Source organism: Danio rerio, chromosome 19, assembly GCF_052040795.2.
Source record: "Danio rerio strain M-AB ecotype USA chromosome 19, GRCz13ab, whole genome shotgun sequence".
NCBI classification, from domain to species: Eukaryota; Metazoa; Chordata; class Actinopteri; order Cypriniformes; family Danionidae; genus Danio; species Danio rerio.
The window spans coordinates 14,504,812-14,532,481 of NC_141039.2; the positions used below are offsets into that span (position 1 = coordinate 14,504,812).

The 27,670-nt window shown below is 36.5% G+C and overlaps 1 protein-coding gene across 2 annotated transcripts; it reads left to right on the plus strand.

The window, feature by feature from the left end:
• Positions 1–5,705: 5,705 nt before the first annotated feature.
• On the plus strand, positions 5,706–27,295 carry lrp12 (low density lipoprotein receptor-related protein 12). Of its 2 annotated transcripts, none has more exons than XR_015515623.1 (7): positions 5,706–6,588; positions 11,599–11,655; positions 17,615–17,750; positions 19,336–19,538; positions 20,171–21,272; positions 21,413–21,673; positions 22,145–23,029. XR_015515623.1 is itself a non-coding variant. In NM_001083068.2 (7 exons), exons 1-7 carry the CDS (start codon positions 6,522–6,524, stop codon positions 25,903–25,905), a joined length of 2,625 nt encoding a protein of 874 aa, NP_001076537.2. In that variant the 5' UTR covers positions 5,706–6,521; the 3' UTR covers positions 25,906–27,295. The 2 variants fall into 2 exon arrangements, 1 of the variants encoding a protein (NP_001076537.2); NM_001083068.2 differs by lacking the exon at positions 22,145–23,029 and adding an exon at positions 24,979–27,295 and having other exon boundaries at positions 21,413–21,545.
• The last annotated feature ends 375 nt before the right edge of the window (positions 27,296–27,670 follow it).

Below are 27,670 nucleotides of genomic sequence, written 5' to 3' on the forward strand. Positions count from 1 at the left end.
GACCGTTTTTCGAACACATTCCTTTATTAGAACGCCACTTCTATGGTAACCACAGCGCCGCCTTGTGCAATCATCTTAAAGGTGCAGTGCGCGATTTCCGTAAAGCACTTTAGAATAGTAGAAAAATAAACATAATAATAATAATAATAATAATAATAATAATAATAATAATAATAATAATTATTATTATTATTATTATTATTATTATTATTATTATTATTATTATTATTATTATGTTAAGAATTTGAGTCCCTGTGACTTTTGAGTACATAAATAATAGCAACTTTGATTCTTAGTTTGACTAACTTTTGTATGTTTATTTTCTTTATTTATGGTGTGAAAAAACTATAGTTACCTAGAAGCAAGGAAGTTCTAACTTGCAATGTATATTTTATGGTATAAAGAGTTTTAGGCTATCGTTAATGTATCAAAATAGTGCTTGAGTTTTCCTTTTTCTTGTTTTATAATAGTTAACAAAAACAGTTTATAAAAAGTAATGAATCACATATTATTAGAATAGTAAAAATTATTTACAATAATGTAGAATAAAATAATACAGTGTATCTGGAAAGATTAATTAATAATAGCAAAAAGAATATGAAATAGTATGTGTGTGCTATGTGTAATCATATCTATATTCGAGTATAAATAATACTAATACACCACTGCGTACACCATTGACTTAAAGGAACCTATAAAAGGTCATTTATATATAATATTTGTATTTTCACAGCTATGCATGCACACATAACCTGTAAACAGTCACTGCCAATGTGATAAATGACCTATTAGGTCCGGGTGGAGTAATAAGACATTTGTTTTAAAGATTTGTAAGTGTATGTATGCTGTATTGTATGTTATGCCTTTGTCAAATTTCGGCGCAGAACCTCTGTGTAGACAATAAAGTAAATTAAAAGTAAAATACATTATCATAATAGTTGTGAAGTTACAACAAATGAAAACATAGAGATATAAATATTGTGCAGCAGAATATAGACAATAACAAAAATCTGTGTGTGGTAATAATATAATGAAATAACCACAAGGTAGCAAGCTGTATTATAATAACTATTATTATAATAATAATAATAATAATAATAATAATAATAATAATAATAATAACAATAACAATAATCAATGTATCATTTATTAAATGTAAACTCTTTAGACACAAAGTTTGTGTGTTCAGTTTGGTAATGTGGTGCCTCATTATTTTGTGGAAGACAGACACAACTGATAATAAGAAAGATACATTGATAATGCTAACCCAATGTTGATGTAATTTTGTTTATACAATTTCACTGATAAAAATAATGTATTCATGTATTTTTTAAAACAGCATCACTGTTACAGCAATTTACACAAATCTATAAGTTTCCCGTTTCCAGTACTGAAGCTTTGCAGGCAGGTTTCTTGAAGTGTCTTGGAGATGTTTTTCAGTTCTCTGGATTTATCTGATCTCTGTGCGAAGGATGGGCCACTGTCAAACTCATTTTAAAAAACAAAAATCACACTGCAACATTACAATTAAAAGCAAAGTGAAATGTAAACTGATATTTCAGTGTGTGTGTGAAGGAGTGTGTATTGTTGTGTCCTAGTACTGGGTTGCGGCCAGAAGGGCATTTGCTGTGTAAAACATGATGCTGGAATAGTTGGCGGTTCATTCTGATGTGGTAACCTCTGAAACAGAGACTAAACCAAAGGAAATGAATGAATGTATATGTTGTGGAATATTTCATTATTAAAGGCACTACTTTCATTAGTAAAATGTAGCATTTTTTTCCGGTAACCATTATGAATGTAAATTAGATGTTTGAATGTAGTAAAAATCCTTATTAATGTTCTTTTACGTGGCTTCCCTTTACCACCACGTCTCTATGCAAATTAGAATTTGGATACCCCTACCCCCTCACGTGAAAATGCAAAGGGCTATGGAGTGGGCCTTACTGTGGTGTGGGGTTTACTATACACTTTATACTTTTTAATTTAATCTAAGAGTTAAGGTTAACCTTAGAAAAATCTTGCTTCAGTTTGCAATTTTATTTGTTGATAATATAGTTTTACTTATGTTCCAGACATATATTTAATTAAAAAATATATATAATTTAAAATACAAAGGCCATCATATAAATAAACATAAATAAACATATAAATATAAATAAACAGAAAACCATTTCACTATTTAATGTGTCTGAATTCTTTCTTCCTTTCTTTGCTACTTTTTAAATTCTGAAAAAGTTACATCATAAAATATTCTAAATCCAGCATCAGCTTTTTGGACACTGAACAAAAAAAATCCTGAACCATCTGTTTACTTCCTAACGGATTTAACCCCATCATTGGGCTGCATGGATGGCATGACATCTGTCACGCACTGTGAGCTCCTCTAAGGGGCACGTGGATCGTTTGAATAGAGACAGATGTTAGTTTTTCAAGCCCTGATGTCTGAGCTCAACAGAACTGGGGCTCCTGAATGCAGTGACCCCTCTGACTATAATGACAGCGTGACCCCACAGTCAAAGCCTTTGTTAAACATGACTGCTATATAACTCTCCCTTAGCTGCAGCATTATTCTGTTAGTCCTGTCACATTACTTATTTGAACTTTGGCATGCATGTAAAAACGTACATTTTGAATTGTTATTTGAAGAATGACATGTGAAAGGCAAAAAATTTAGTAAAAAGACATTTAGTGTAACAATAATTTATGTATCAAATGTTGGTCGGGCATATTTAGAATGTTAATCATTTGAAGACAAACTAAAAATAAATAAACAAACAACCAAACAACCAAACAAACAAACAAACAAACAAACAAACAAACAAACAAACAAATAAATGAATAAATAAATAAATGAATGAATGAATGAATGAATGAATGAATGAATGAATAAATAAATAAATAAATAAATAAATAAATAAATAAATAAATAAATAAATAAATACATACATAGACAGGCAGTTGAAATCAGAATTATTAGCACCCCTGTTTATTTTGTTCCCCGCAATTTCTGTTTAACTGAGAGATTTTTTTCCACACATTTCTAAACAATAGTTTTAATACCTCATCTCTAATAACAGATTTCTTTTATCTTTGCCATGATGAAAGTAAATAATATTTTATTAAATATTTTTCAAGTCACTTCTATACAGCTTAAAGTGACATTATAAAGCTCAACTAGATAAATTATGGTAACTAGGATTAGGTAAGTTATTGTATAACGATGTAGACTATATCAGGAAAAAATATAGCTTTAAGGGGCTAATAATTTTGTCCTTAAAATGGCTTTTAAAAACTAAAAAACTGATTTTATTCTAGCCAAAATTAAACAGATAAGATTTTTTCCAGAAAAAAAAAAAAATACTATCAGACATACTGTGAAAATTTTCTTTCTCTGTTAAACATAATTTGGGAAATATTTAAAAAAGTATATAAAAATCAGAGAGGGGCTAATAATTCTGACGTCAACGGTATATATATATATATATATATATATATATATATATATATATATATATATATGTGTGTGTGTGTATGTGTGTGTGTGTGTGTGTGTGTGTGTGTGTGTGTGTGTGTGTGTGTGTGTGTGTGTGTGTGTGTGTATAAATATTTGTAATTTGATAGCATTTTGTATAATTACTAATAATTACATGTTCTGTTATATGTTTTACATTTCAGAATAATGTTTAATAAATATATACGTCTGTTAGCTAAACGATGATAGAGTATTGCTTCATCCAAGTTTTCTCTTTATATTTTTACAAAAATTCAAAACATTCTCTAGGGACTACGCATTTAGAAAATTGTCTTTTTTATCAAGATAAACCTTAAAAAAGCAAATATTACTGTTTCTACTGCTACTACCACCACGGCTTATTCTTATTGTGGTAGTTGTTAATTATAATAATTATTTACAATTTAATTTTATTTTATTTACGGTGGAGCCGTGGGTAGCACGATCACTTCGAGCCCAGGCTGTCAGTTGGCATTTCTGTGTGAAGTTTGCATGTTCTCCCCATGTTCGTGTGGGTTTCCTCTGGGTGCTCCGGTTTCCCTCACAGTCCAAAGACTTGCACTATAGGTGAATTGAATAAACTAAAATGGCTGTAGTGTATGTGTGTGAATGCAAGGTGTTTCCCAGTGTTGGGTTGCGGCTGGAAGGATTTCCGCTGCGTAAAACAAATGCTGGATAAATTGGTACAGACGGTTCATTCCGTCAACATACAGACGGTTCATTCCCCTGTGGCAACCCCTGATTAATTCAGGGACTAAGCCAAAAAGGAAATGAATGATGAATCAATGAATTTCATTTTATGTACACACACACACAGACTCACTAATTTCTTATATCGGTGTAAATTTGAAATATGTTTTAATTTTACTAAAAAAACTTAAACATTTCTAAAGCTTTGAGCTAAGAAAGGAATTGTAAAAAAAAAAAAAGTTACACAGGCCCGTAGACAGTGGTTCCCTCACTGACAAAGGACCAGAATTTGTCCAATACATTATTGTTCGTCCTATTTTGTCTGATATGCCATTATAAATAGTGAAAATAACCCATTGAAAAAGGCTTTACGATTTCAACTTCAATCAGTTTTGGCCAATAGCAATAATTTTTTCATGAGTCCCACATCCAGCAAGAGAACATAATGTGACGTAAGTGAAGTCATCTATCGCTATATGTATTGTTTTTAAATGAAGGAAAGATTTTATAAGTAGCATTTATTCTAAATCTTGGACCTTATTCTTGAAACAAAAAAAGACCAATGAAAAGGTGTGAAGCACCAAAAGTGGCCTATATTAAGATGAATTTGAATAATTTGGCTATTATTGTTATCCATGATATTTCAAATATACTTTTTAAAAGATTTCCCAGTGTTGGGTTGCGACTGGAAGGGCATCCACTGCGTAAAACTTATGCTGGATAAGTTGGTGGTTCATTCCGCTGTGGCGACCTTGATAAATAAAGTGACTAAGTCAAAAAGAAAATGAATGATGATGACTTTTTACAAGAGAGGCTAGAAAAACAGTGAAGATCTACATTACTATTAAGTTTACATTTTTATTATTTAAAGAGACAAATTTTTACTGAGGAAAATTTTATGTGCTTGACAGTTTGTTTTTTGCCTATTAAATGACAATATTGAAACCTTATACAGATTACTTTTTTGATATAAGAAATTTGTATTTGAAAAATAAGTGCTTAATTTATATTTCTTCATTCTAAATCTTTAGGAAATATATTTGGTATATTAAAAAGTGTGGTTATGATGACCATACAACAAGCTAATCCAGCTAAAATAGCTTAAAATGTTGCTAAAATGCAGCATTTAAATATGATTATTAATTAAAAAATTAGGCAAATAACTGCCAAAAATTTAACTTTGATAAAAATAAAAAAATAACCACCTCTTTTACCAGTCTGCTATTTCAGATATTCAGATAAATGCTGTTTAACTTCAAACAATCTGGTAAAAAGTATAAATGTGTAACAAAAGAAAGAAAGAAAGAAAGAAAGAAAGAAAGAAAGAAAGAAAGAAAGAAAGAAAGAAAGAAAGAAAGAAAGAAAGAAAGAAAAGTTTACTGCATGTGTGTGTGTGTGATAGAGAGATAGTAAGATAGAGAAAGGGAGGAGAGGGAGGGATGTCAGAAGGGGGAAGGGGTGGTTTGTGGTGGTAAATACCCGGCTGTAATAACACACAAGCGATCGGAAAGGCCAAAATTGTGCGTGTGGATTTCAGCCAGGAGCAGGCGATCATGCTGGTTGAATAACCATGCAGTAGTTTTATTTTCAGTATTTGGTTTAGTCAGATTCCGTTAAATGTCTTCATTCTGTAGATCACTGTGTGGCTATATTTGTCTGGATTAGTGCTGTTTAACACCTTTAAACTCTTGGAATTAGCGCTTTCGCGTCGGATCATCGATAGATTAGTGTTGATCTCGTCTCAGGCTTTTAAGGACACTGTTTGTGTGTGTTTTACAGGAGAAATCGTGAGCTAACAACAAAAGCGCTAGCACAACCGGCTAGTCAAACACTGGTGCCTTTAACGTTAGCTTTTTTTTTAAAATCTATCAGCAATGGACATCGGAAACGATTTAGCTGTTTTACCTATTAGACACGTTTGCATTTGAACAGTGAGGTTCATTTAATGAATCAATGGGTTTGATATTAGTAGAGTAGATTAGATTAGATGTGTAGGTTGACATTAGCATTAGCTTGTTAGCATTGGCGACTCCTTTGTTGGGAAGACTGGTTGTGGTTTTACTCACTTTGCTTTTTGTTGAGGGAAATTATCGTTTTTATCAAATCCTGTCGGTAATTTTATTGCTTTTTACAGGACTGTCGTTTATCTAAGATGCTTGTTTGTCTGTGACCTAAGTGTTTTTATCAAGATCGTAGTAGAAAAACGAAAGGAAATGTCGAACAGTTAGTGTCTAGTTAATGCTAGTATATTTAACAAATTACAAATATCGTGTGTAAATAACGACACTAGAGCTATTAGTTATCGTTTAAAGCTATTATGGCTCACACGTTGAGTTTAAACCGGATCTATTTGCTATGGACACATCTACTCTTCATTGTTATGGGTAAGATACTTTATTTCGCTACTCAAATTATTATTTATGAATTTAGTTTAATAGTCGTGTTTATTGTATTGCTGGCCGTGATAAAATGTGTTTTCTGTGTTGATGCAGTTTTGCTTTAATGCTAAGTTATGCAAATAATTAAACTACAGACTAAAGTGATGTTTCAGACAGTGACACTGCTATGAGGGAAGTGCTGGTATTCATTCACATACATTGTGTTTTTTCCAATGGTTTGATTTAATTACAGTTTTGCAAATATAATGAAACTCTGACTCTTTTAACCTGTAGAGTGAATGTAATAAACATGGCCTGTGTGTGTGTTTGAGATCAGATCTGGGGTGAATGTAGAGAACAAAGACTTCTTTTGTTTACAGCATGTCTGTCCATCTCCATGATTGAATCCTATCATCTTGACTGGCAACAAAACAAATTAATCCTTTGCTCTTTGTTCTTTTGTTTATTACTCCTCCACCTTGTTGTTTATATGCCCGATAAGGGGTTTTCTAACATTTGCATATTATTATGGGGGAATTCTGTGTTTTTTACCTTTTACTTTCAATTTTTGTGTGGAAAATTCCCATGAATTCACATTTGTACCAAAGTGAAACAAAAGACTCAACCTCTGTGTTTTTTTGCAACATTGATTGGAAGTGATACAGCTAGAATGTAGCTGAAATGTAAACACATTCACTATTATAGAAGTATTAAATTTCACTGGTTTTAATTGCTTTTTGCAATCTCAAGTAATTCTTGTAGTTTTGTTATCAGGTTCAGTTACATTTAAATCACCAGAATGCACATCAACCAAATTCAGATACACTAAATAAAAATATACAACATAATTAACTAATTTAAGGCAGAATATCTAATGATATCTTAATCGTAATCCATATCTTAATGATATTAATAATAAAAATATTCTTAAACAGTCATAATATAGTATGTGACTGACTCCTGGTCATCCTCATTTTTGAAGCTAGACTAATTGATTGCTTAAATTATGTATATTTTCATTGTGAGTTATATTTTAGTCACAGTACATTAACAGGGTATCCACACATTCTTAAAAAATTTAAAATATCTTAAATTTAAAAATAAAATAGTATGCCTTAAAGTCTTAAATTTACTGAAATATTCTATTCTAGGTCTTAAATATTTTCTAAAGCGATCTTAATTTTTTCTTTGTTCATGTATTGCTACCCAATTTTGCCAACACCCACCCAATCTCCAACAATCCATCTTAACTTTTAACTTTTTATTTAAGAATGTCATTTTTAACTCTGTTTACCATAATTGTTTAATTAATATACTTTACAATAACACAGTTTGAAAAATTCTCCATGACTATGCATACATTTAGTTTATTATAGTTTATAAAACCTTTGAAACATTTTTAAATTATTTTTTTTAAAGAAAGGTCATGTTGAAAAAGTAAAAACTCTCCATGTATTTACTGCTGAGGAAGTTGACCTGGACAGACTATTTAGTTTTTTTATAGTTTGTAAAACCTTTACAACATTTAGCAATTTTTTTTTTTAGAAAGGTCATGTCGAAAAAAGTATGTGTGTATACAACTAGAGCTTGCTTGTTTTAACCAATATTTAAAATGTTTTGCTCGGAATAAATTAAACTTTTTTTATTATTAGATTATTTTTGTTTTATTAAATTATACTAAAAGTTTGATCGGGCAAACAAAAATATTTTCCATCTTGGGCATTCAAAAAAAACTCCTTAGTTTTTAGCCCTTTATTAGTCTATTGAGATCATTATAGTCTTAAAAATGTTTTAAAGTCCTAAATTTAACTTGCTGAAACCTGCAGAAATCCTGATTAAGTACTTTTTTTTAAAGCTCATTAAATTTAGATGGTTCTTGATATGTAGTGAGACTGTTGCATTTGTTCCAGTTGTGCGGGCTGTTGCAGAACTTACAATTGGCATGTTGATGTATAAGCTGAAATATCCACCACCGTATCCATCAGTTGTTGTACATTTGTTGTATATGCCTGTGGCCAGGTTTGCATGCCAGTGCTTGCATGTGTGCCGTTTCTCCTTTGCTCTGCATGCCATTATGCAGTCAGCTGCTGTAAGCAACAGACACGAGTGAGGGAAACCCCAACAGAAGATCAGCAAGCTTAAACAAAGAGTGCTCTTCAGAGACTTAACTTTGAGTTTTCTATGCATAGAGAATCATTGAATAGCATGCTGAATATATCCTGCAGAAATAGGTTGTGGCAAGTGGTTACCAGATTTTTAATTGATAACCCATTGAGTTCTGTTAAGACATCTAATCGATCAAACAAATTTTTGCCCAGACAGATTGTTTTTTTTATTATGTTTTTAAATTATATTTAGTTGATTTACTTAAATCTCAGGAAAGTGACTGCTTTTTATGAATAAATATGATTTATTTAGGAATGAAACTGCAATATTGCTTTGAGAAGCTCAAATGTTAAGCTCTGGTACTGGAAATATTTTGTAGGTGAAAAAAAAGTCAATATTGTCTAGAATGTCACTTGGTATTGACTTGTAGTTTGTTGAGCTATAGTAAAAATGAGTCAATATTACATTTGCAATTGCTGCAGTAAGCTGGTAATTGTGAAAGCCAGTTAAGGGCGTACTCTCACAAGGCACGGTTGCCTTCAACCGTGCCGAAGCGAGGTTGTCCCCGCTTCCCTCTCCCCGACGTCCTGCACTCACATTGCATCTTTATCTTCTGAACCTGAGCATGCTTGCGTCATCAATGATATGACTGTTCAGTTTAAGAGGAAGAGAAGTGCTCTTTGCCTAGCACAGTGGAGATTTTAGTTATATTGTTTTAGTCGCAGACAGTGACACGCAGTCAAATATTTTGCAGAGTGCTTCTAAATCATGCTGCACATATTATGAGGTTTGCTGAAAGTGCAGCTGATGTGCAGTGAGAGGTTTGTGTCTTTAATAAACTATGACCGTTCGTGTTCATTAAAAAGTAAATCCATATGAAACGGCCTCTTAAAAGTGATATCGAGTCTTAAGTTTGAGTGTGCTTTGCACTTACACTACAAGCGTACCGTGTCAAAGGCCAACCGCTGCAAAGGATGCTTTCTGCAACATAAAACATGAACAAACTGCCATGTTTAATTTGTTATCATCACCTTATGGACTATGAACTCGGAATGACATAATTACTTTCTAACAGAACTTAGATGTGCTGCTGAAGATTAAAGACACATGAGAGGTTTGCACTGACTGGGCTATATTTCGGGTTGTTTTTGAACCCAAATAAGGACTAAATGTATGCTGTGTGTAGTTTTTTCTGTAATTGGTAACGTATCGATGACTGTAAGGGTCTGTATGTGCTCGTATGTTGCATTTATTTATTTATTTATTTCATATAATTGCAGACGTTACAGTAGGCTATTTCGCACGATCATTGATCTGCAGTTATAATCAAATCCTGTTCATAGAAAGATTAGTAATGAACATTTATACATGCTTATTAATGTGTATAAAGTATCTGTTTTGTGAGAAGTGCTTATGTGAAATAACAGTACAGCTTTACCGTGACATTTCTTTGGGTAAAATTGACGTTGTCTGAAATTTTCTGTCATACACCACGCCCACCAAAAGGGGTACCCTTGTGACAATGGAAACGCAAGCCGGATAAAGGTGACCAGTACTGTACTGTACCTCTCAGTGGCAACGGGCCATTAGTTTCAGTTTAGTTTGCACCAATATTGGGTTTTAGGTAGGCCCACACGGAATATGCGCACGCAGAATTCCGCAGATTTTCCGCAGAATTCTGCAGATTTTTAGCCCATTATTAATTCTGTTTGTACTTGAGTAAATTTATTCAGTTTTTATTCAGTAATTTATTACTTTTTATTTAATATATTAAGGTTTTAGTTGTGATACTCTACTGGATACTCCCAAAACTATTCCGCAGAAATCCGCAGATTTTTACCAAAATTCTCTGCAGAAATAGCAAAAAACGTCCGCAGATTCCGTCTGGCCCTGGTTTTAGGTAACATGAATGTAGTTCAACTTTAATTACGCTGTTACCATGGTAATATAGAGCAGCCGAGCTGAGTCAAAATCCCACAACTGGTGCTGCAAACTTAACTGGCAAACCAGCCAATCTTCTTGCCAGTTTTCTTTCTTCAGCCATTCTTTAACTTCACTGTGCATGCCCCAGGACTATTCAATAATTATTTTTAAACGTGAATCCTGTTTGGTAGTCATGATAATTACAAATGGTAAATATTGCACATTCCTGTTGCAGTGTATGTTTAATACACTTAAAATATTAAAGTTAGGCCTGTGTAACCCTTGGCTAATATTTTAACTTGTTTTAACTGATTTAAGCCATGCATGCTTCATCTATGATAAAAGCAAGAACTTTTCAACCACTAACATAATGAAAACAAATGTTGAAATTATGTTTATTATCCTACCAAGAAATTACTCTGGGATTTAAAAAACAAGCACTTGGCTGCTGGGCAACACATTTAACCTTATTTTCTTATAAATTTCTTTTTTTTTTTCCAAAATAAAGCCTGAAGGGAGTGTCCCCTGAACGTGTCTATAATTATGAGAAACATACTGAACTGAGAATTTCTATATATAAGCTCGATGCATCATTACATCTCAGTCTGCCGCTTTGAAAGAGCTGTCTAATTCATGATTCATTATTCCTCTGCCTGCTTTGCACTCTGATTTTTGAAGCCAAGCATTGTATCTTCTGAATGGGTGTGGGTGTTTGAACCAAACTTTACTGGATTCCTTTTAGAATGTGGGAAGCGTTCTGGGTCAGTCTCTTACAATTGCACTATTTTAAAATTGAGTTGATAATGATTCAACGTTGCCTCCACTTGCATCCAGCTGTGGATAAAATTGCAACCTTTCATTTTCAAAGCCCTGCTGCACACCCAATTAAGTTTGAAGAATCGTGGTTTTGCACCCTTTAGGTTTTCATCTACTTATATTTCTTTCTTTAGCACAGCTGTCTTACGTACATCTTTTCTGTTTTTGCAGGAAATGCAGTTTCATCGCAGCACAGCGAGAACGTATATGTATCAGGGATGTCAAATGGTGAGTCTTGACTTGGGGTTGGTTACAGACACAATTTATAGCTCTTGTTAATCTTCAGGGCAAATAATATGGGTGACTGTTAAATAAAGCTCCTCAATAGTTTCCCAACACTTCAAACATTGCTTGCAGGGAACTGTATGTTTCTTTGCAGATCACTAGGTATTTTTGACAAAAGAATGCAAGACATATAAAGGCCCATGTTATTCAGCCTAGATTAGTCTGCAACTCGCATCTTACCTCTTGCTTGGGTAACTATAAACATAAAGGTTACTCGCTACTCTTTCACCCACCCTATATCATTAGCAGACCAGCTGTATTTTAAGCATGGCTTTAAATGGATTATTCCCCAAACATGAAAATTCTTTTTGCACTTGTTCAAAACCCATTTAAGTTTTTTATTCTGTTGAACACAGAATATGTTCAAGAACTTTGGAAAAATTTAACCATCGACATTCTTCAAAATATAGAAAAAACTGTCAAACTAGTTTGAAACAAGTAAAGGGGGAGCAAATCGTTACAGATTTAAAAGATTAGACTCGATTGACACTGCATTTGTATTTAAATGTACTACTCAACTGTCAGAAAAGTGCATTTTATAAAGTATGAATGTGAGCAGTATGAATAGAACTTGGACGTACCATAGTCATGTACACTAGATTTATCGCATACAAACCCTGTACATGCGTCATTAGTGCCGCCACATTTGTACAGGGCTCTCAGGACAAATGTCATTCAACCACGCTAGTCAAGACTAAGGCCAATGTGAAGATGCTGGACTTTAGCACTGTGTACAGGTGTAGTAATAAGCAATCAAAGAAAACAAAGCGTCATAACACTTCATAGGTAAGATTAAGGGTGCTTTTACACCTGTGAATCGATTCAGTTGTTCCGAAACAGAGATTACAAATGTTACATTGTTGCTCTTTGCTCTTAGAGCGGTTCGCTTTCACAAAGTTTCTAATCGGACCAAAAGAGCTAAAACAAGTCACGTGCGAGTAAACTCTCCTCACATTGGTCAGAGTGTCAGGGTGTATTTTGCAGCGTCCCGCTAAGCTGTCAGGAGAGGTATTGGTTTGATTGTGATTGACAGGGTGAACGTGCAATGTGTCTGAGGAGAGATGCGGTGGGGAGGGGTGAGAAGGGTGCGCAACGTAGCCTATTTGAGGACCGGGAGGGAGACGCGAGATTACCGGGAGATCATCACTTGTTTGCGGGCATCCGGAGACTCGCGAAACTTCCCGCCATACTCATAATTTTCTCTTCATATAGCCGTATGCCTATTAAATATACATAAAACACTGTGATATAACCGCGCTCGGATCGAATCGCTTTCTCACTGTAATTGAACCGCTCCAGGGTTCGTTTCAATCGAGCCGAGACCACCTCATTCAAGCGATCTCGGAGCGATTACTTTGGCGCGGAACAGAGCGGGATTGCCCTGTTCACATATGCCAAACGAACCGCGCTAACTGGGCAATCGAGACACGTTCCGAAACAAAAGTGTAGGTGTGAAAGCACCCTAAGTGTTTATATGTTATGAACTTTTGTGCTATACAAGTAGCCTGTTGATGATAATCTAGTCACTTAGGGCGTACTCACACTATGTACAGCTGCCTTAATCTGGGCCGAAGCATGCTTGCCCCCCTCCCGTCTCCCCCAACAGGCCGCACTCACATTACATTCGGCCTGAGCATGCTTATGTCATTGATGATGCAATGTAAGAGCTCTCGCTCAGCACATTGGAGATTTCTTTAGTTTAATCATTTTAGTCGTTTGGGATGCTGTGACACGCACTCAAATACTTTGCCGAACAGATCAGCCACTTTTTACGCTCATAAACAATTATAAAGTCCTCATGCTGTACGAATTATGAGGTTTGCTGAAGATGCAGCTGTTGTGCTATGTGGGGTTTGCGTCTTTAATAATTTACGACAGTTTGTGTTCATTGAACAGTAAGAATGATTAATACATCTATATGAAACAGTCCTTTAAAAAGTGACATCTCATCATCAGTTTCGGGCTTAAGCTGGATTTATACTTTCGCCTGGCTCTGCATCGTGCACCTCTGCTGATTGCGCGCACCTCGCGAAATGGACTAGGGTTTTATACTTGTATTTTATTCTTGTTTTTATACTTTGACGTTGTAATATTCTTTAAAACGACAGGGGGCGCTCAAAAGAAATCCACCGTAAAGTCAGATGGATAAACGGAGAAGTAGGAAGTTTCTGGAACTACGTCATATCATTAATATCATTCAATATTTTTAAACTAATTATTTTTATTGTTTTTATAAATTGTTTTAATGATTACAATGATTTTTATAACCATTCAAGATTTCTTAAATTAAACTTTGATGCATCACTTGCTTTTGCTCATATCTCGGACAATTTTTCCTATTAAAGTTTATTAAAATATTATTGACAAGAGAACATGAGTTGCTCTACAAATATATTTTATTATGCAATGATAAAATCTAAATGAAAGAGCTCGCTTACTTAAAAATACAGATGTTTTATTTATTTATTTTTATTTGGCCCGCTCCACAATTCACACATTACTGTCTGGCTCGTTTCTGTCCTCTACTTATGCTAAAAAGGCAATAATGGTCCAACATTCCTGACCAATATCACAAATAAAGCCCAGAAAAACAGGCCATCAGTATATTGTAAACTGATAGGTTTAAAATATTCCTTTCCAGTTATCAAATAAATAACTTGTTCCTTAATTATAAATCTGTAACTTTTAAATTATTTTAAATTCACAATTAAATATATACATCAGTGTAAAACCCATGACTGGTGGAAAAACATATTTCTGTAATTGTGTACCTGGCTCACTTTTGCATTAGTCTCTTTTGTCCTTTAAAAACTTATCCTTTAGGTTTTTTCAAACGTTATAACAAAAACGTTCCTCCTTTCCCTTGGCTGTTGCTATTCCTAGCCAAGAATTATTGATCATCTGGTTTTCTTTATGATCACGGATCAAAAAGATGTCTTTACAGTCATTCTGTTTCAGTCAAAATCTCTTTAGAGTGTTTCGTATTCAACTCAAATCAAACACGCCACCGCGTGCACTGTTCGCTCAAGTCTCAAAAAATGTTGTGTGCACTGGTAGCCAAAATCATGTCGCGTGCACACAAAGTTAACTTCCACTAACACCGCGAGGACGTCACATTTGCCACTCGCACTCAAGCGAACTAGTGGACGCGTCAAGTATAAACCAGACTTCAGGCGTGCTTTGCACTCATACTACAAGCATACCACGCCTGAGCCCAAGTGAACCGCACTTTGGCACACCTCTTGCAACTGTGCCAGGGTCAGCCAACTGCACTGTACCTGAGCCTGATTCAGAGCACTCACACTTCTCAAATGATCCGAGAAACAGGCCTGGGCATGGTTCGGATGGCATAGTGTGAGTACGCCCTTAGTGCACTGATCATAAGCAAAGTAGCACCAACTCACACTAAAAACCAGGCTTATGTGAGTTTGAATGAATAAAATCAGCAAACAATGTAAATGACATATGACAACAAGATAATGCGCTGCTAGAAACTTGTATTATTGTTGGCTAAGAGATTGAGTCATTCATGAGAATAAGATGCGAAAGTGGGAGAGGCGGTGTGTTTCTGGACCAAGATTAGATCAAATTTAACAGGGAGGGGGGACAATACATTTTCATGCACCCAAACACATGCTCTTTTTCTACAATGCACGTGCGATCACTTAGTGATGTAGAAAAATTATGTAAAATTATAATCTTCATTATTTAAAAAAATATTTGCATAGTGACCACTGGGAAAACTCCCGATTACAGATGTGTGTATGTGTGTGTATAGCTGGCTCTGGGTGGCCAGTCCTCCAATGCACCTTGGTCCCACATTCTTTCAAAGGAGCGCTACTAATACTAGTACTAAAATATCAGCTCTATTTACTCATTCCTTCCAATTGACACCAATGGCATAGGCGACATCTAATGTAAATATCTATGGGACGTACTACATCCACCATTTTGCCATGATCACGTTACCAACCGTCATAAGTTGCATCACTTCAGTCCCATTTATGAATTCTCTCTTGAATTCTTAGGACATCATGCGATTGCGCAGCGTGCATGGGATGCGCACTTCAGAATCTCGCCGAAAGTCGTAGATCATCCGGGTACTTCTCGCTTACTGATTTTCTAACTCTATGAATTCTGACATACTACTCGGCTTCCATACTGATTTTAGCATACTATATAGTATGGTATAGTAGTCTGCGCTTTTGGATGCAGCCATTGTTTGTTCTGAAATAATGATTACAATTTTTACGATGTTTATTTTTCTACTTGGTGCAGTTCGCTTTCACGCTGCAAAGTTTCAAAATGAACGAAATAGTTCAAACAATTCATGTGCGAGTAGGCTCCTCACATTGGTCAAAGTTTTTGTGTTTATTTTTAAGAGTCCCATGGATTCCTCTCAGCTGTCATACAGGGACATGTGACATTATAAGCAAAAAGGTGCACTTTAATTTTGAATTCACTCACAGACATTATCACCCAATATAAATTAAAGAGGTAAGACTGTCTTATGCATCAGTCAAATCATGAAGTAGATCAATGTTGATCTTTTTCTCGAGGTGTCCGTGCAAAAATGAACAATACAATAGGCCTATTACAAAATATTAGAAGACTAAAATATGGAAAAAATATCAGATGGTAATTTTGGTCTTTTTTTCTAACAAATAAACAACTCTTTCTGATATTTCAGCATGACTTTACTTTTGTAGTTGACATAAAACACACTTTAACCGGTAGGATTGACATCCCACCCACCCCATACTTTTCTCTTAATAAAGCCATATGGCTATTACATATTCATAATACACTGTGATATAACGTCGTTCGTTGGATTGGATTGTTTTGTCACTACAATCAATCTGCTTCAGAGTTTATTTCTATCAAGCCAAGACTACCTAATTCAGGCAGTCTAGGACTGATTGTTTCGGTGTGGATCAGAGTGCGATTGCTGGATTCACATATGCCAAACAAACTGCACCAGGTTCCGAAACAAATGTCAAGGTGTGGAAGCACCCTAAAAACAGTGAACTGTGTAAACATGATTTCAAGGTATATCTATCAGGGTATATGGGGAGCTAGCATTTCTTCCCATACTGATAAACTTCTGGTGAAGGGTTATTGTGACTTTTTTTTTTTTCTTTTTATAATGTTCCTTTTACATCATCGATGTTGTAATGTAATTAAAATACAATTAGTTAAATAGACTTTGGCATTCATTTAGCTGTTCAAGCCAAAACGAGACAAAAAACCGCTTGCACACGCTCGTCAGAATCGGCAGGCTAGCGCAGAAGCTCCATTGAAAATACTGGGGTAAAATAAATGTTCATATTTTAAAGACATGGTGAGGAAAAATGTATTTAATGCAGTGCTTGTACAATCTGAGATCCTCTTTTTATCAGATATCACTCAACCAGTGGAGATTGCTGATATTTACAGAAAACAAACCTTAAATGCGCCAATTTTGTAATGGCCTACAGTTTACCATAAGCGCTCAACCCAGGTCACTGACAAATTAAAAGTCCTTTAGCATACTTCCGCATATATCCTATATAAAGTTAAAACCTGACCCCAAATGTATGGTTTAATAAACTTCTGATCAGCCGCAAGATGTATCACGTAAATTCTAGCCTTCATTAACAATGATACATGTCAGCACAGTTCAATTCTGTATAATGTTGGTTATTAAATGTTTGTTCACTACTAAAAAATAATTTAAATGGTTTTAGCTCAGATGTGAACTCTCTCATCTGCTTCACATCAAGATAACGTTTTTTTTTTTTTTGGCATGCCCAAGTCAAACTAGCCAGGGTTTGGTTTTGGATATGGTGCAATGCAGGAAACATGACCGCTCACGTTTGTTTTGTATTAATCAATTGTTATGTTTATGTGTGTGTGGGTCCAGCCTGTGGAGATGTGGCAGAGCAGATAAGGGCATCCAGTGGAGTGATAACCAGCCCTGGTTGGCCCTTTGAATACCCATCTCGCATCAACTGCAGCTGGAACATCAGGGCCAACCCTGGAGAGATTATTACCATCAGGTAATGCATAGCCATAATACTGCAATATTCAACCTTCCACTGAAAACATAAAGGGATGGTCAAAAGCAATGTAGTGTTTTAGTTTGCCTAAATAACAGGCTTAAACTGCAGTCTTGTTAGCATTTATTATATGAGCTGAATAATGGTCACTATAACGTTCAGAATGGATGGTTGTTCTCTTACTATTTTAACTTTCTTTTCATAGATTTGCTTTTAAATAAAAAAATCTGCTCATTTAGATAGTCGCAAAAAACACACAAAAAAAAACATGTTTGTTTTTATCGTTGTCATGTCCTCAAAGAACAGATCCTAATGCAAAGCAGCATTTCTGTGGATTAGATTTTATTATGAGCTCTGCCCCTGTTTCAAGGAATGATGCATGTTTGTTTTTTTTAAGTTGCTGCCACCTCAAGCCAACTCCTTTGAAATGGCTCTTTATTTCTAAATATATGTTCTGCATTTGCTCTATTCTTGTACTGCCTGCTTGCCTGAACCAGAGCATTTGTTTGCATCTTTATCCGAGAATGGTGACCATGGTTACTGGCACAGAAATAGAGCCATTTGTTTTCTACAGGATGCAATCGTTGTGGTAAACACAGATACTCACTAAATCTGCCATCTGGAAACGTCATTTTAAAAATGATGAGTCCAATTTTGTGTCCCGCAAGCATTTTTTTTTTTTGTAACATTTTTCTCAAAATTAGAAAATTCTTCGCATTTTTTATGTTACAGCCTTAATCCAAAATTAAGTTAATTTATTTCCTGCAAATGTATTAAAAATAAAAAACCTGAAAATAACATGTACATAAGTATTCACAGCCTTTGTCGTGAATCTCTAAATTGAGCTCAGGTACATTCTGTTTCCACTGATCATTCTTGAGATGTTTGAGCAGCTTTATTGGAGTTAACCTGTGGTAAATTCAAGGTCCCAGGGTTGATAGTGCATGTCAAAGCACAAGCCAAGCATGAAGACAAAGGAATTGTCTGTAGACTTCTGAGACAGGATTGCCTCAAGGCACAAGGCTGGGGAAGGTTACAGAAAAATTTCTGCTGCTCTGAAAGTGTTAATGAGCACAGTGGCCTTCATTATTTGAAAGTGGAAGATGTTTGGAACCACTAGGACTCTTCCTAGAGCTGGCCGGCCATCTAAGCTGAGTGATCAGGGAAGAAGGGCCTTAAGCCTCCTTTCCATTGCACACGACAAGCGACAGACAAGAAGTCATTCGTTTCCAATGGAGAGTAGATCATCTCCATATGCGGAAAATTCATATCCGAATTAAGCTGCAGATCTGTTGAAATATTTGAACTCCTGCGACTAGACCTTATGTGACTGGCCGACCGAATGTGAAGTATTCCAGTGTTGTCCAAGCAGGTCATTGTCATTATGGGGTATTGTGTGTAGAATTTTAAGGAAATAAATGAATTTACTCCATTTTGAAATAAGACTGTAACAAAAAAAAGTGAAGCGCTACAAATACTTTTCGGATGCTCTGTAAATTATGTATTATTTACAGGAAAAGTGTTTTATTTTGTCCCCCTTGTACTAAATGTACCTAATAGTACCTAATATCAAATGTGCTTTTAGTTTTCAGGACTTTGAGATTCAAAGTTCACACCGATGTGGTTTAGACTGGATCTCCATTGGAACCTATAAAAACCTGGATGGATACCGAGCCTGCGGCTCATCTATTCCGGCACCATACATCTCCTCTCAGGATCACGTGTGGATTAAGTTCCACTCTGATGATAGCATGACTGGAAAGGGCTTCAGGCTCTCTTACGTAACAGGTAGACCTGCTATTTATATCCCTTTAGATGCATCAGAGAGGATACGTATTTGCTTCACACTATGTGGCACAGCTATGCAACACTGTTTTTCTGATTGTATTCGGTTAATTTACAAATACTATTTGATTGTCAAGAACACACACCTTTAGCTTTCTTTTTAAATCAATTATATTCTTAAGAATAATACCATTATTATCCTGAAGGTTTTGGAAAAGACTCTAAACAAAGTCATTCCCACTTCACAGTATGATCTAAACTGTTTGAACTAATCTTACTATATCATCTAAGAGACCAGAATATCATAGACACTATTTGTATTTCACCATTTTGAATTGATAAATTGTGTACTTGAATGCAATGGCAGTGACTTTTGATAAAAGCAGCTGGCAAATGCATATATGTAAATGCTAATTTCTATTAATATTGAAGTATGACTTTGGTTGTTGTAAAAGAACTTAAACACAAAACATTATCTAAAAAGTCGGATGAAATAGATCATACTCTTGGAGGTTACGGTTTCATATCTTGCAGATTAAAAGAATCCTCTGAATCATAAATCTTGCAAATATCCATTAATCAAAGATTACTGTTACTGTCTCTTCAAAAGGGTAATATCTGCTTGCAATTTGCAGGGAAATCAGAAGAAGCCAGCTGCAAACCTGACCAATTTCACTGCGCCAATGGGAAATGTATCCCGGAGTCATGGAAGTGCAACACTATGGATGAATGTGGCGATAACTCGGACGAGGAGTTATGCGTACAGCCAAATCCCTCTGCGTTCTTCTCTTTCCAGCCCTGTGCCTTCAACCAGTTTCCTTGTCTTTCACGTTACACCCGTGTTTACACCTGCCTGCCAGAGTCTCTTAAATGTGATGGCAGTATTGATTGCCAGGACTTGGGTGATGAGATCGATTGTGACGTGCCCACCTGTGGTGAATGGCTCCGCAATTTCTACGGTACTTTCAGCTCACCCAACTATCCTGACTTCTATCCACCTGGCAGTAACTGCACATGGCTGATCGACACTGGTGACCACCGAAAGGTTATCTTGCGCTTTATGGACTTTAAACTTGATGGTACAGGCTATGGCGATTACGTTAAAGTCTACGACGGACTAGAGGAGAACCCCAGACGCCTATTGCGTGTGTTGACTGCATTCGACTCTCGAGCCCCTGTAGCGGTGGTGTCCTCTTCAGGACAGCTTCGGATACACTTTTACGCTGACAAAATCAATGCGGCTCGAGGCTTTAATGTTACGTATCAAGTAGATGGTTTTTGCCTGCCATGGGAAATCCCATGTGGAGGAAACTGGGGTTGCTACACTGAGCAACAGCGCTGTGATGGCTACTGGCATTGTCCCAATGGCAGGGATGAGCTCAACTGCAGTAACTGCCAAGAAGACGAGTTCCCATGCTCAAGAAACGGTGCCTGCTACCCACGCTCTGACCGGTGCAACTACCAGAACCGCTGCCCAAATGGCTCTGATGAGAAGAACTGCTTTTTCTGCCAACCTGGAAATTTCCACTGCAAGAACAACCGCTGTGTTTTTGAAAGCTGGGTATGTGACGCGCAAGACGACTGTGGGGATGGAAGCGATGAGGAGAGCTGCCCGGTAATTGTACCCACAAGAGTCATCACTGCTGCTGTAATTGGGAGTTTGATCTGTGGTCTGCTGTTGGTCATTGCTTTGGGCTGCACCTGCAAACTGTACTCGCTTCGAATGTTTGAGCGCAGGTAAGCTATTTGTTAAGTAGATTGTTGAGCCAGAAAACACAAAAAAAAATAATCAGCATTTTTGTGTGTGCTTCTGTGATGCTCTCTCTCTCTCTGTCAACTATTGACTAGAAATTCCATTGGGTTTGTTGTTCTTCCAGGTCATTTGAGACTCAGCTCTCTAGAGTGGAAGCAGAATTACTGAGAAGAGAAGCTCCGCCGTCGTATGGGCAGCTGATTGCTCAAGGACTGATCCCCCCAGTGGAAGATTTTCCTGTCTGCTCTGGAAATCAGGCAAGGAGACAAATAAGAAAATTGCATATTTAAATGCGTCACAGACTGGAAAATCTAGATTTACCTAGGTATAGCTGAAAAAGGGTTCTGTACATGGAAATGACATGCCATGAGGCCCAAACCCTATTGTTTCCTTATTCTCATGTAAATCCTGCGAGTGTAAAGTCTTGGTGAAAAACAGGCCTATTGGAGCAAAACATCCACTCTGACGATCCACACAGGATTATTAATATGCACACCTCAGGCTGTGTTTAACTGCCTGAGTATACACGTTTAATGCACATTTAGTCATTATTTGGTATTTCTATGAGTTATTTCTGGGGTTATAAATTATCAATATCACATGAGTAGCAGTGCGATGTGGCTGTATATCAGCACTGGTGGGAGGTGTGTGTTGGCTTTAGTGTCCCACTAGTGGCTATATACAGCCATCGCACTGCAACGAATGTGATATTGCATTTATACAACAGTTCGATGGCATAGTTGTGTATATAAAAAAGAAAATCAAGTACGGAGAGTCTAAAACCCTTTTGTATGAGCAACTACTTTCTTCTGCCATTCATTCACATATGCAGCTGATGGCAGAACATCAGAAACAGTTGCTACTTCACCAACACCACTTTAGAGCTAGTATTTGAATGATTCTTTACCATATTGCCAAAAGTGATAACAAATTGGTTATTTTGCTGACATTTTAAGATTATAAGGCTGGACGGCATGAAATCGGGAGATTACAATAATTAATCAGACTACCAGATTACTGTTTTGTCTGTGATGAGGAAAAATGGTAAACACATGCGGGCATTTCTTCTTTCTTTCTGTTTACTGAACTTATATGCAGTGAGTTCCATCTCACACTTAACACACTACAATTACTATGTTAAACATACAGCACTACAACATGAAAAAGAAAGAGATTGACTTAGAAACTCACGTATCAGTTTTATAATGATTTGATCAGCTGTAGTCAAAAATTACGCTTTGCTTTCTCCTCTAAGGACTTATGTGGTCTGTCGCCATCTATGTCGCTGCATAGTTGCAATTTAAACAACTACATTCTCGCCTAAAGAAAGCCTCAAAAGTATATTATGTTGTCTAACAGCTGCAATATTTGTCAAACTGTAGTGAGTTTATTGATCTGCTGTCACTCTATGTGGGCGGAGTAATACAGAAGGGTGAGGAGGCTGTACGAGTTTTGAGAATTTGCAGAATATCGCACAACTATCATCCAGTCAGATTTGAGAACCAGACAGAACTGCTGAATAAATAAGCATATAAAACTGTTTCTAAAAGTTTTATTTTTAACTTAATTGCCTAAGCAATTTTGAAAAATCAAAACAATTGAACATCGAGTCAGTGCACTCTGACTCCTTTAAAGCCAATTCACACTGAGTATTAGCTGTGCATCCACACCATCTAATGACAATGTTCTGTTCATTACAAATTCATGGTGCAGTTGTGTTGCATTAAATAGTTAAGCTCGATCCTAATGCTATTCAGTGTTTTTATGGTTGATCAACTGAAGAAAAAATCGTCTAAAATGATTCAAGTGGTATTTTTGCAGAAGATTGTATTTTTTCAACAGAAGAAAGAAACTCATAACGATTCACTTGAGTGAGACTACTTTTTTTTTTTTTTTTTTTTGGATGAACTATCCATTTTATGAGATAAGGGATTTAATTTTAGTGATGTCAATAAGGCAGGGGTATATGACAAAAATACAATCTTGATAATTATTTTCCATATTGAACGATAATAATATATATTTCGAAATAAGTTGTTAATGCTTCCAGATTTAAAAGCGCACCCCAACAATGACTGAAGCCACAAAAATTAGAGGGTCTATTAAATGGCATAACGTATTTCAGGCCAATAAATATACGGTGGCTCAAAATTCAGTAACATCTCTAATATCAATACTTTTTCAGATTCCCATCGTGTGGTTGGCTCTTGGATCAATTTAAAGTAAAAAAGAACAGAGCCATTGTTAATGACAAATTCTATCGCCATTTGATAAAATATCACAGTTTCCTCTAGGATTTTTCTCTTTCTCTCTTCTCTTCGATTTCCTCTGTTCGTGCACAACTTCTAAGCGCAGGTCTTGTTGTGCGCTCTCAAATAAACGATGCTAGAGTCAAATTAGTGCGTTTATGTAACAAGTATGTCTCCACACTGCAAAAAATGCTCTTCTTACTTAGATTTTTTGGCTTGTTCCTAGTCCAAATATCTAAAAGTTCTTAAATCAAGAAGCATTTTCTAGACAAGCAAAACATATTGTCTTGTTTAAAGAAATAATATGCCAAAAACTAAGTGAGTTTTTCCTCAAATCAAGCAAAATAATCTGCCAATGTGGTAAGCAAAGTAATCTTGTTTTTTGATTTGTGATAAGATTATTTTGCTTACCCTGCTCCTGCCAGGTTTTAGTCCGAACCCAACCGCTCCCACTTATGTTCAGCATTTGTTGTCCTGCTGCCCGACCTGCCCCGTTTGTCTGTATAAACACACACATAGACACACAGCACCAAGCAAGTGACACAGACAGCATTACATCATTACACACAGCACCAAGCTCTCTCTTCACACACACATAGACAGCAACAAACAAGTTAAATGCAGCATCACACTCTCTCATTCACACACACACACAGCAACAAGCTTTCTCTCATTAACACACATACACGCATACACACATAGACAGCAACAAACAAGCTAAACGCAGCATCACGCTCTCTCATTCACACACACACAGCACCAAGCTTTCTCTCATTCACACACATACACACATACACAGATAGACAGCAACAAACAAGCTAAACGCAGCATCATGCTCTCTCATTCACACACATACACAAATAGACAGCAACAAACAAGCTAAACGCAGCATCATGCTCTCTCATTCACACACACACACAGCACCAAGCTTTCTCTCATTCACACACATACACAAATAGACAGCAACAAACAAGCTAAACGCAGCATCACGCTCTCTCATTCACACACACACACACAGCACCAAGCTTTCTCTCTCATTCACACACACACATAGACAGCAATAAACAAGCTAAACACGCTCTCTCATTTACACACACATACATATGCGTGCATACATACATACATGCTCGCTCGCTCACAAGTCGGGGCTGATATTGTTAGACCGCCCGTCTCCTGTTCAAAATACAACGGTTATCGACTGCTCCTGCACTTTTATTCGGAAATGTATTCCCGCGCAACAAAAAAATCTGGTCTGATCCCGCGCAGACCTCTACTGTTATGTAGCTGTGGCAGGATGATTTTTGGTGTGGCAGCCCGTCATGGAAAAAAGAATGTAACGGAAACCATTTTAGTTCTTTTAGTGTTTTGGGTAAACTAAATGAGCATTTGAAATCAAATAAAAAAAAAATGTATGTATCAACATCTTGCTTCTTGCTTTCAGGCTTCTGTTTTGGAAAATCTAAGATTGGCAGTTCGTTCCCAGCTGGGATTCACCTCAATCCGACTTCCAACCACAGGTCGTCACGGCAACATCTGGAGACGTCTGTTCAATTTCACACGTTCACGGCGATCTGGTTCTCTTGCACTGGTATCTGCAGACACTGAAGAAGGCCTTACAGGCAATGCCTCAGCTCGTGAGCCAGAGAGACTTGGCTCTCACCGGGGACTGTTGCCCTTGGACTCAGATGACACTGACACTGAGAGCGACCACCATTCCCGCAGGGATGTTCCTGGAGCTGTTGGAGGCCTGATGGCACCACTGCCACAGAAAACTCCCCCTACAACAGCTGTGGAAGCCATCGTCTCAGTGTCTGCCAGCTCTGCTCCACTGGTCAGCCGGGAGAGCAGCATCTCTGAAAGCATCTCTGAAAGTTCTGGAGTAACTGGACCTTCGTGTGCTACTACTAATTCTAGTACTTCTGCAAGGAGCCCCTTCGTCAGTGCTCTAAACCGGGTCACCCGCAGCCTGCGCTGGATTCGTTTCTCATTAGGGCGAGCTGGTGATGGAGGGACCACTGGCATCGAACAGAATCACAGCCCATTGCGGCAGCTAGAGCAAGGTAGTGCGGGGTGCACTGGTGTCATTAGGGGAGAGGACGAAGATGATGTGGAGCTCCTCATTCCCGTGTCAGAGGCCGGTTCCCTGGACAGTGATGAGAGCTCCAGGCCCCTACTGGAACAAGGTCTGGAGCAGGTCTTTGGCCCACATCTTGCTCCGGCTGCCGTCTCTCTCAGAGGACAACTGGGGGTTCGGGACGGCCCCTGTGAACACTGTGGAATTGTCCATACAGCGCGAATCCCGGACGCTTGTCTGGAGGCAACAGCAAAAACAGAAACTAGTGATGATGATTCTTTGCTGCTCTGTTAAGACTTAGAGGAACTCCCTGACTCAGTACGTGACCCATATGAAATGCCCCTGCTCACAGCTTGCCATTTTTGTTATCGCCTCCTAGTGGAGCGGAGGTTGAATGTTTTTAGACGCGTCTCCTTTTTACAAAAAGGAAGAGCTTCGGAAATCAGGTACTTTTAAAGACCAGTCCGTAAAAATCATACGGAGTACGAGAGCTCCCCAATCCCACTGTTCCTTCCACTGTGCAATATTAGTATTCGTTGAGATGTTTACCAGGTCAAAGTCTATTTTTCTGGAGTCAAATTAAGCTCACAAAGTGTAAAGTGTGAGCCGCTCTGCAGATCTCGGAATGGGAAAGCAGCACAAACAAATGCATCTGCCCTGGACAATGTGGAACGGTGAATGACTGAACACACACTGGAAGGCTCTGAGAGATTTGTTACTTAACCTTTAATTTATTTCTACTTCTGATGTCCGATATTTGTCTTTTTAAAAGAACCATTGCCCCAAAAATGAAATGTCTACATACCCTCATATTGTTCCAGACACACTTTTACATTTTTTTTATTAATTTATTTACTTTTATTGGTGATCCCTCAGCTCTTTTCTATAAAGTGAGAGTTAATGAGACTGTGCCATCAAGCATAAAAAGGATGCACACATGCTATAATCAAGTTAAATTGTTAGATCGTGATTAATAAGTTGCTATTTCTGGTTGGCAAGTTATACATTTTCCTTCCATATACATTTGTATTGTATGGAGAAAAAAAAACATTTGTAAGCAGTAAAAAAAAAAAAATTCTCTCAAATCAAATCGAGGTCTTATTTCAACAGAGGGAAGTCTTATCGGTTTGGAACCATTGAGTGAATGATAGAAATTTCATTTTGGGTTAAATTGTTCTTTAAACTGCTTGCAAAAAAATTGGGAGAATTGGTACATTTGTTCATTTGAGTGCAAGTTTTGGTCCCTGCTGCAGTGGTACTAGTTGTGTGACTTGCGATTATGCGTGAGGGATGTTTATTTATAACAGATTCTAATCTGAGAGGGAGTGACTATTTTTCAAGGATGTTGCATTGTATAACAGCCACTTCTGTTTGTTGTATTTATTTTTGTTACCGTTAACCTTTTGGTAACATTACTGTTTTGGTACTGAGAATTCTTGTGTGAGTGTGTATATTTATTATTGTTTTTTTTTTTTCTTCTCCATTTCAATAGCGTTTACTTGAAAAGCATGTCCAGCTGTCTTGTGCTTATTTTTTCCATTTCATAATGCGGTGTTAATATATATATATATAAAATTATATATACACGCACACATACACAAACATGCAAATGATATATATAAATATATATAAAGATAAAAAGAAAATGTTTACTGCACTAAGAGAATAAAAGTGTTCATCCCAATTTTTTTTTTGTTTTGTTGTTGGTTTAAACTGTTTAAATAGTAGTATTAGCTTCTTTTGCTTGTAGCGAAGAGGAAGCATATCAGATGCCATCTGTGAACTGCACCGCAAAGAAACCACAGCAGTGTCCCTTAGACACAATCCAGTGAGTATGGGAAATGGACCCTTTTCTCATTTCTAGGTTTCTCAGTAGTGGAAGTCATCATTGTTAGGTAAACTAGGAGGGCAGTGAATAGGAGAATACATCAAATCATTTTTTTACATTTCTATTTCCTGAAGTAATTAAAGAAAAACTCCACAATCAAGACTTTCAATAAAAAAAAAATTGGAAAAAAAGCGCGAGACTGATAGCCAGAAGAGAGAACAACGTCAAATT

What these genes read in the sequence shown, in the direction of transcription:
- lrp12 (NM_001083068.2), top strand. Translation starts at nt 6,522, where the DNA reads ATGGCTCACACGTTGAGTTTAAACCGGATCTATTTGCTATGGACACAT. An exon ending in TGTATCAGGGATGTCAAATG is followed by an intron (nt 11,656 to 17,614) that starts GTGAGTCTTGAC and finishes GTGTGGGTCCAG; the next exon opens with CCTGTGGAGATGTGGCAGAG. An exon ending in CTGTCTGCTCTGGAAATCAG is followed by an intron (nt 21,546 to 24,978) that starts GCAAGGAGACAA and finishes TCTTGCTTTCAG; the next exon opens with GCTTCTGTTTTGGAAAATCT.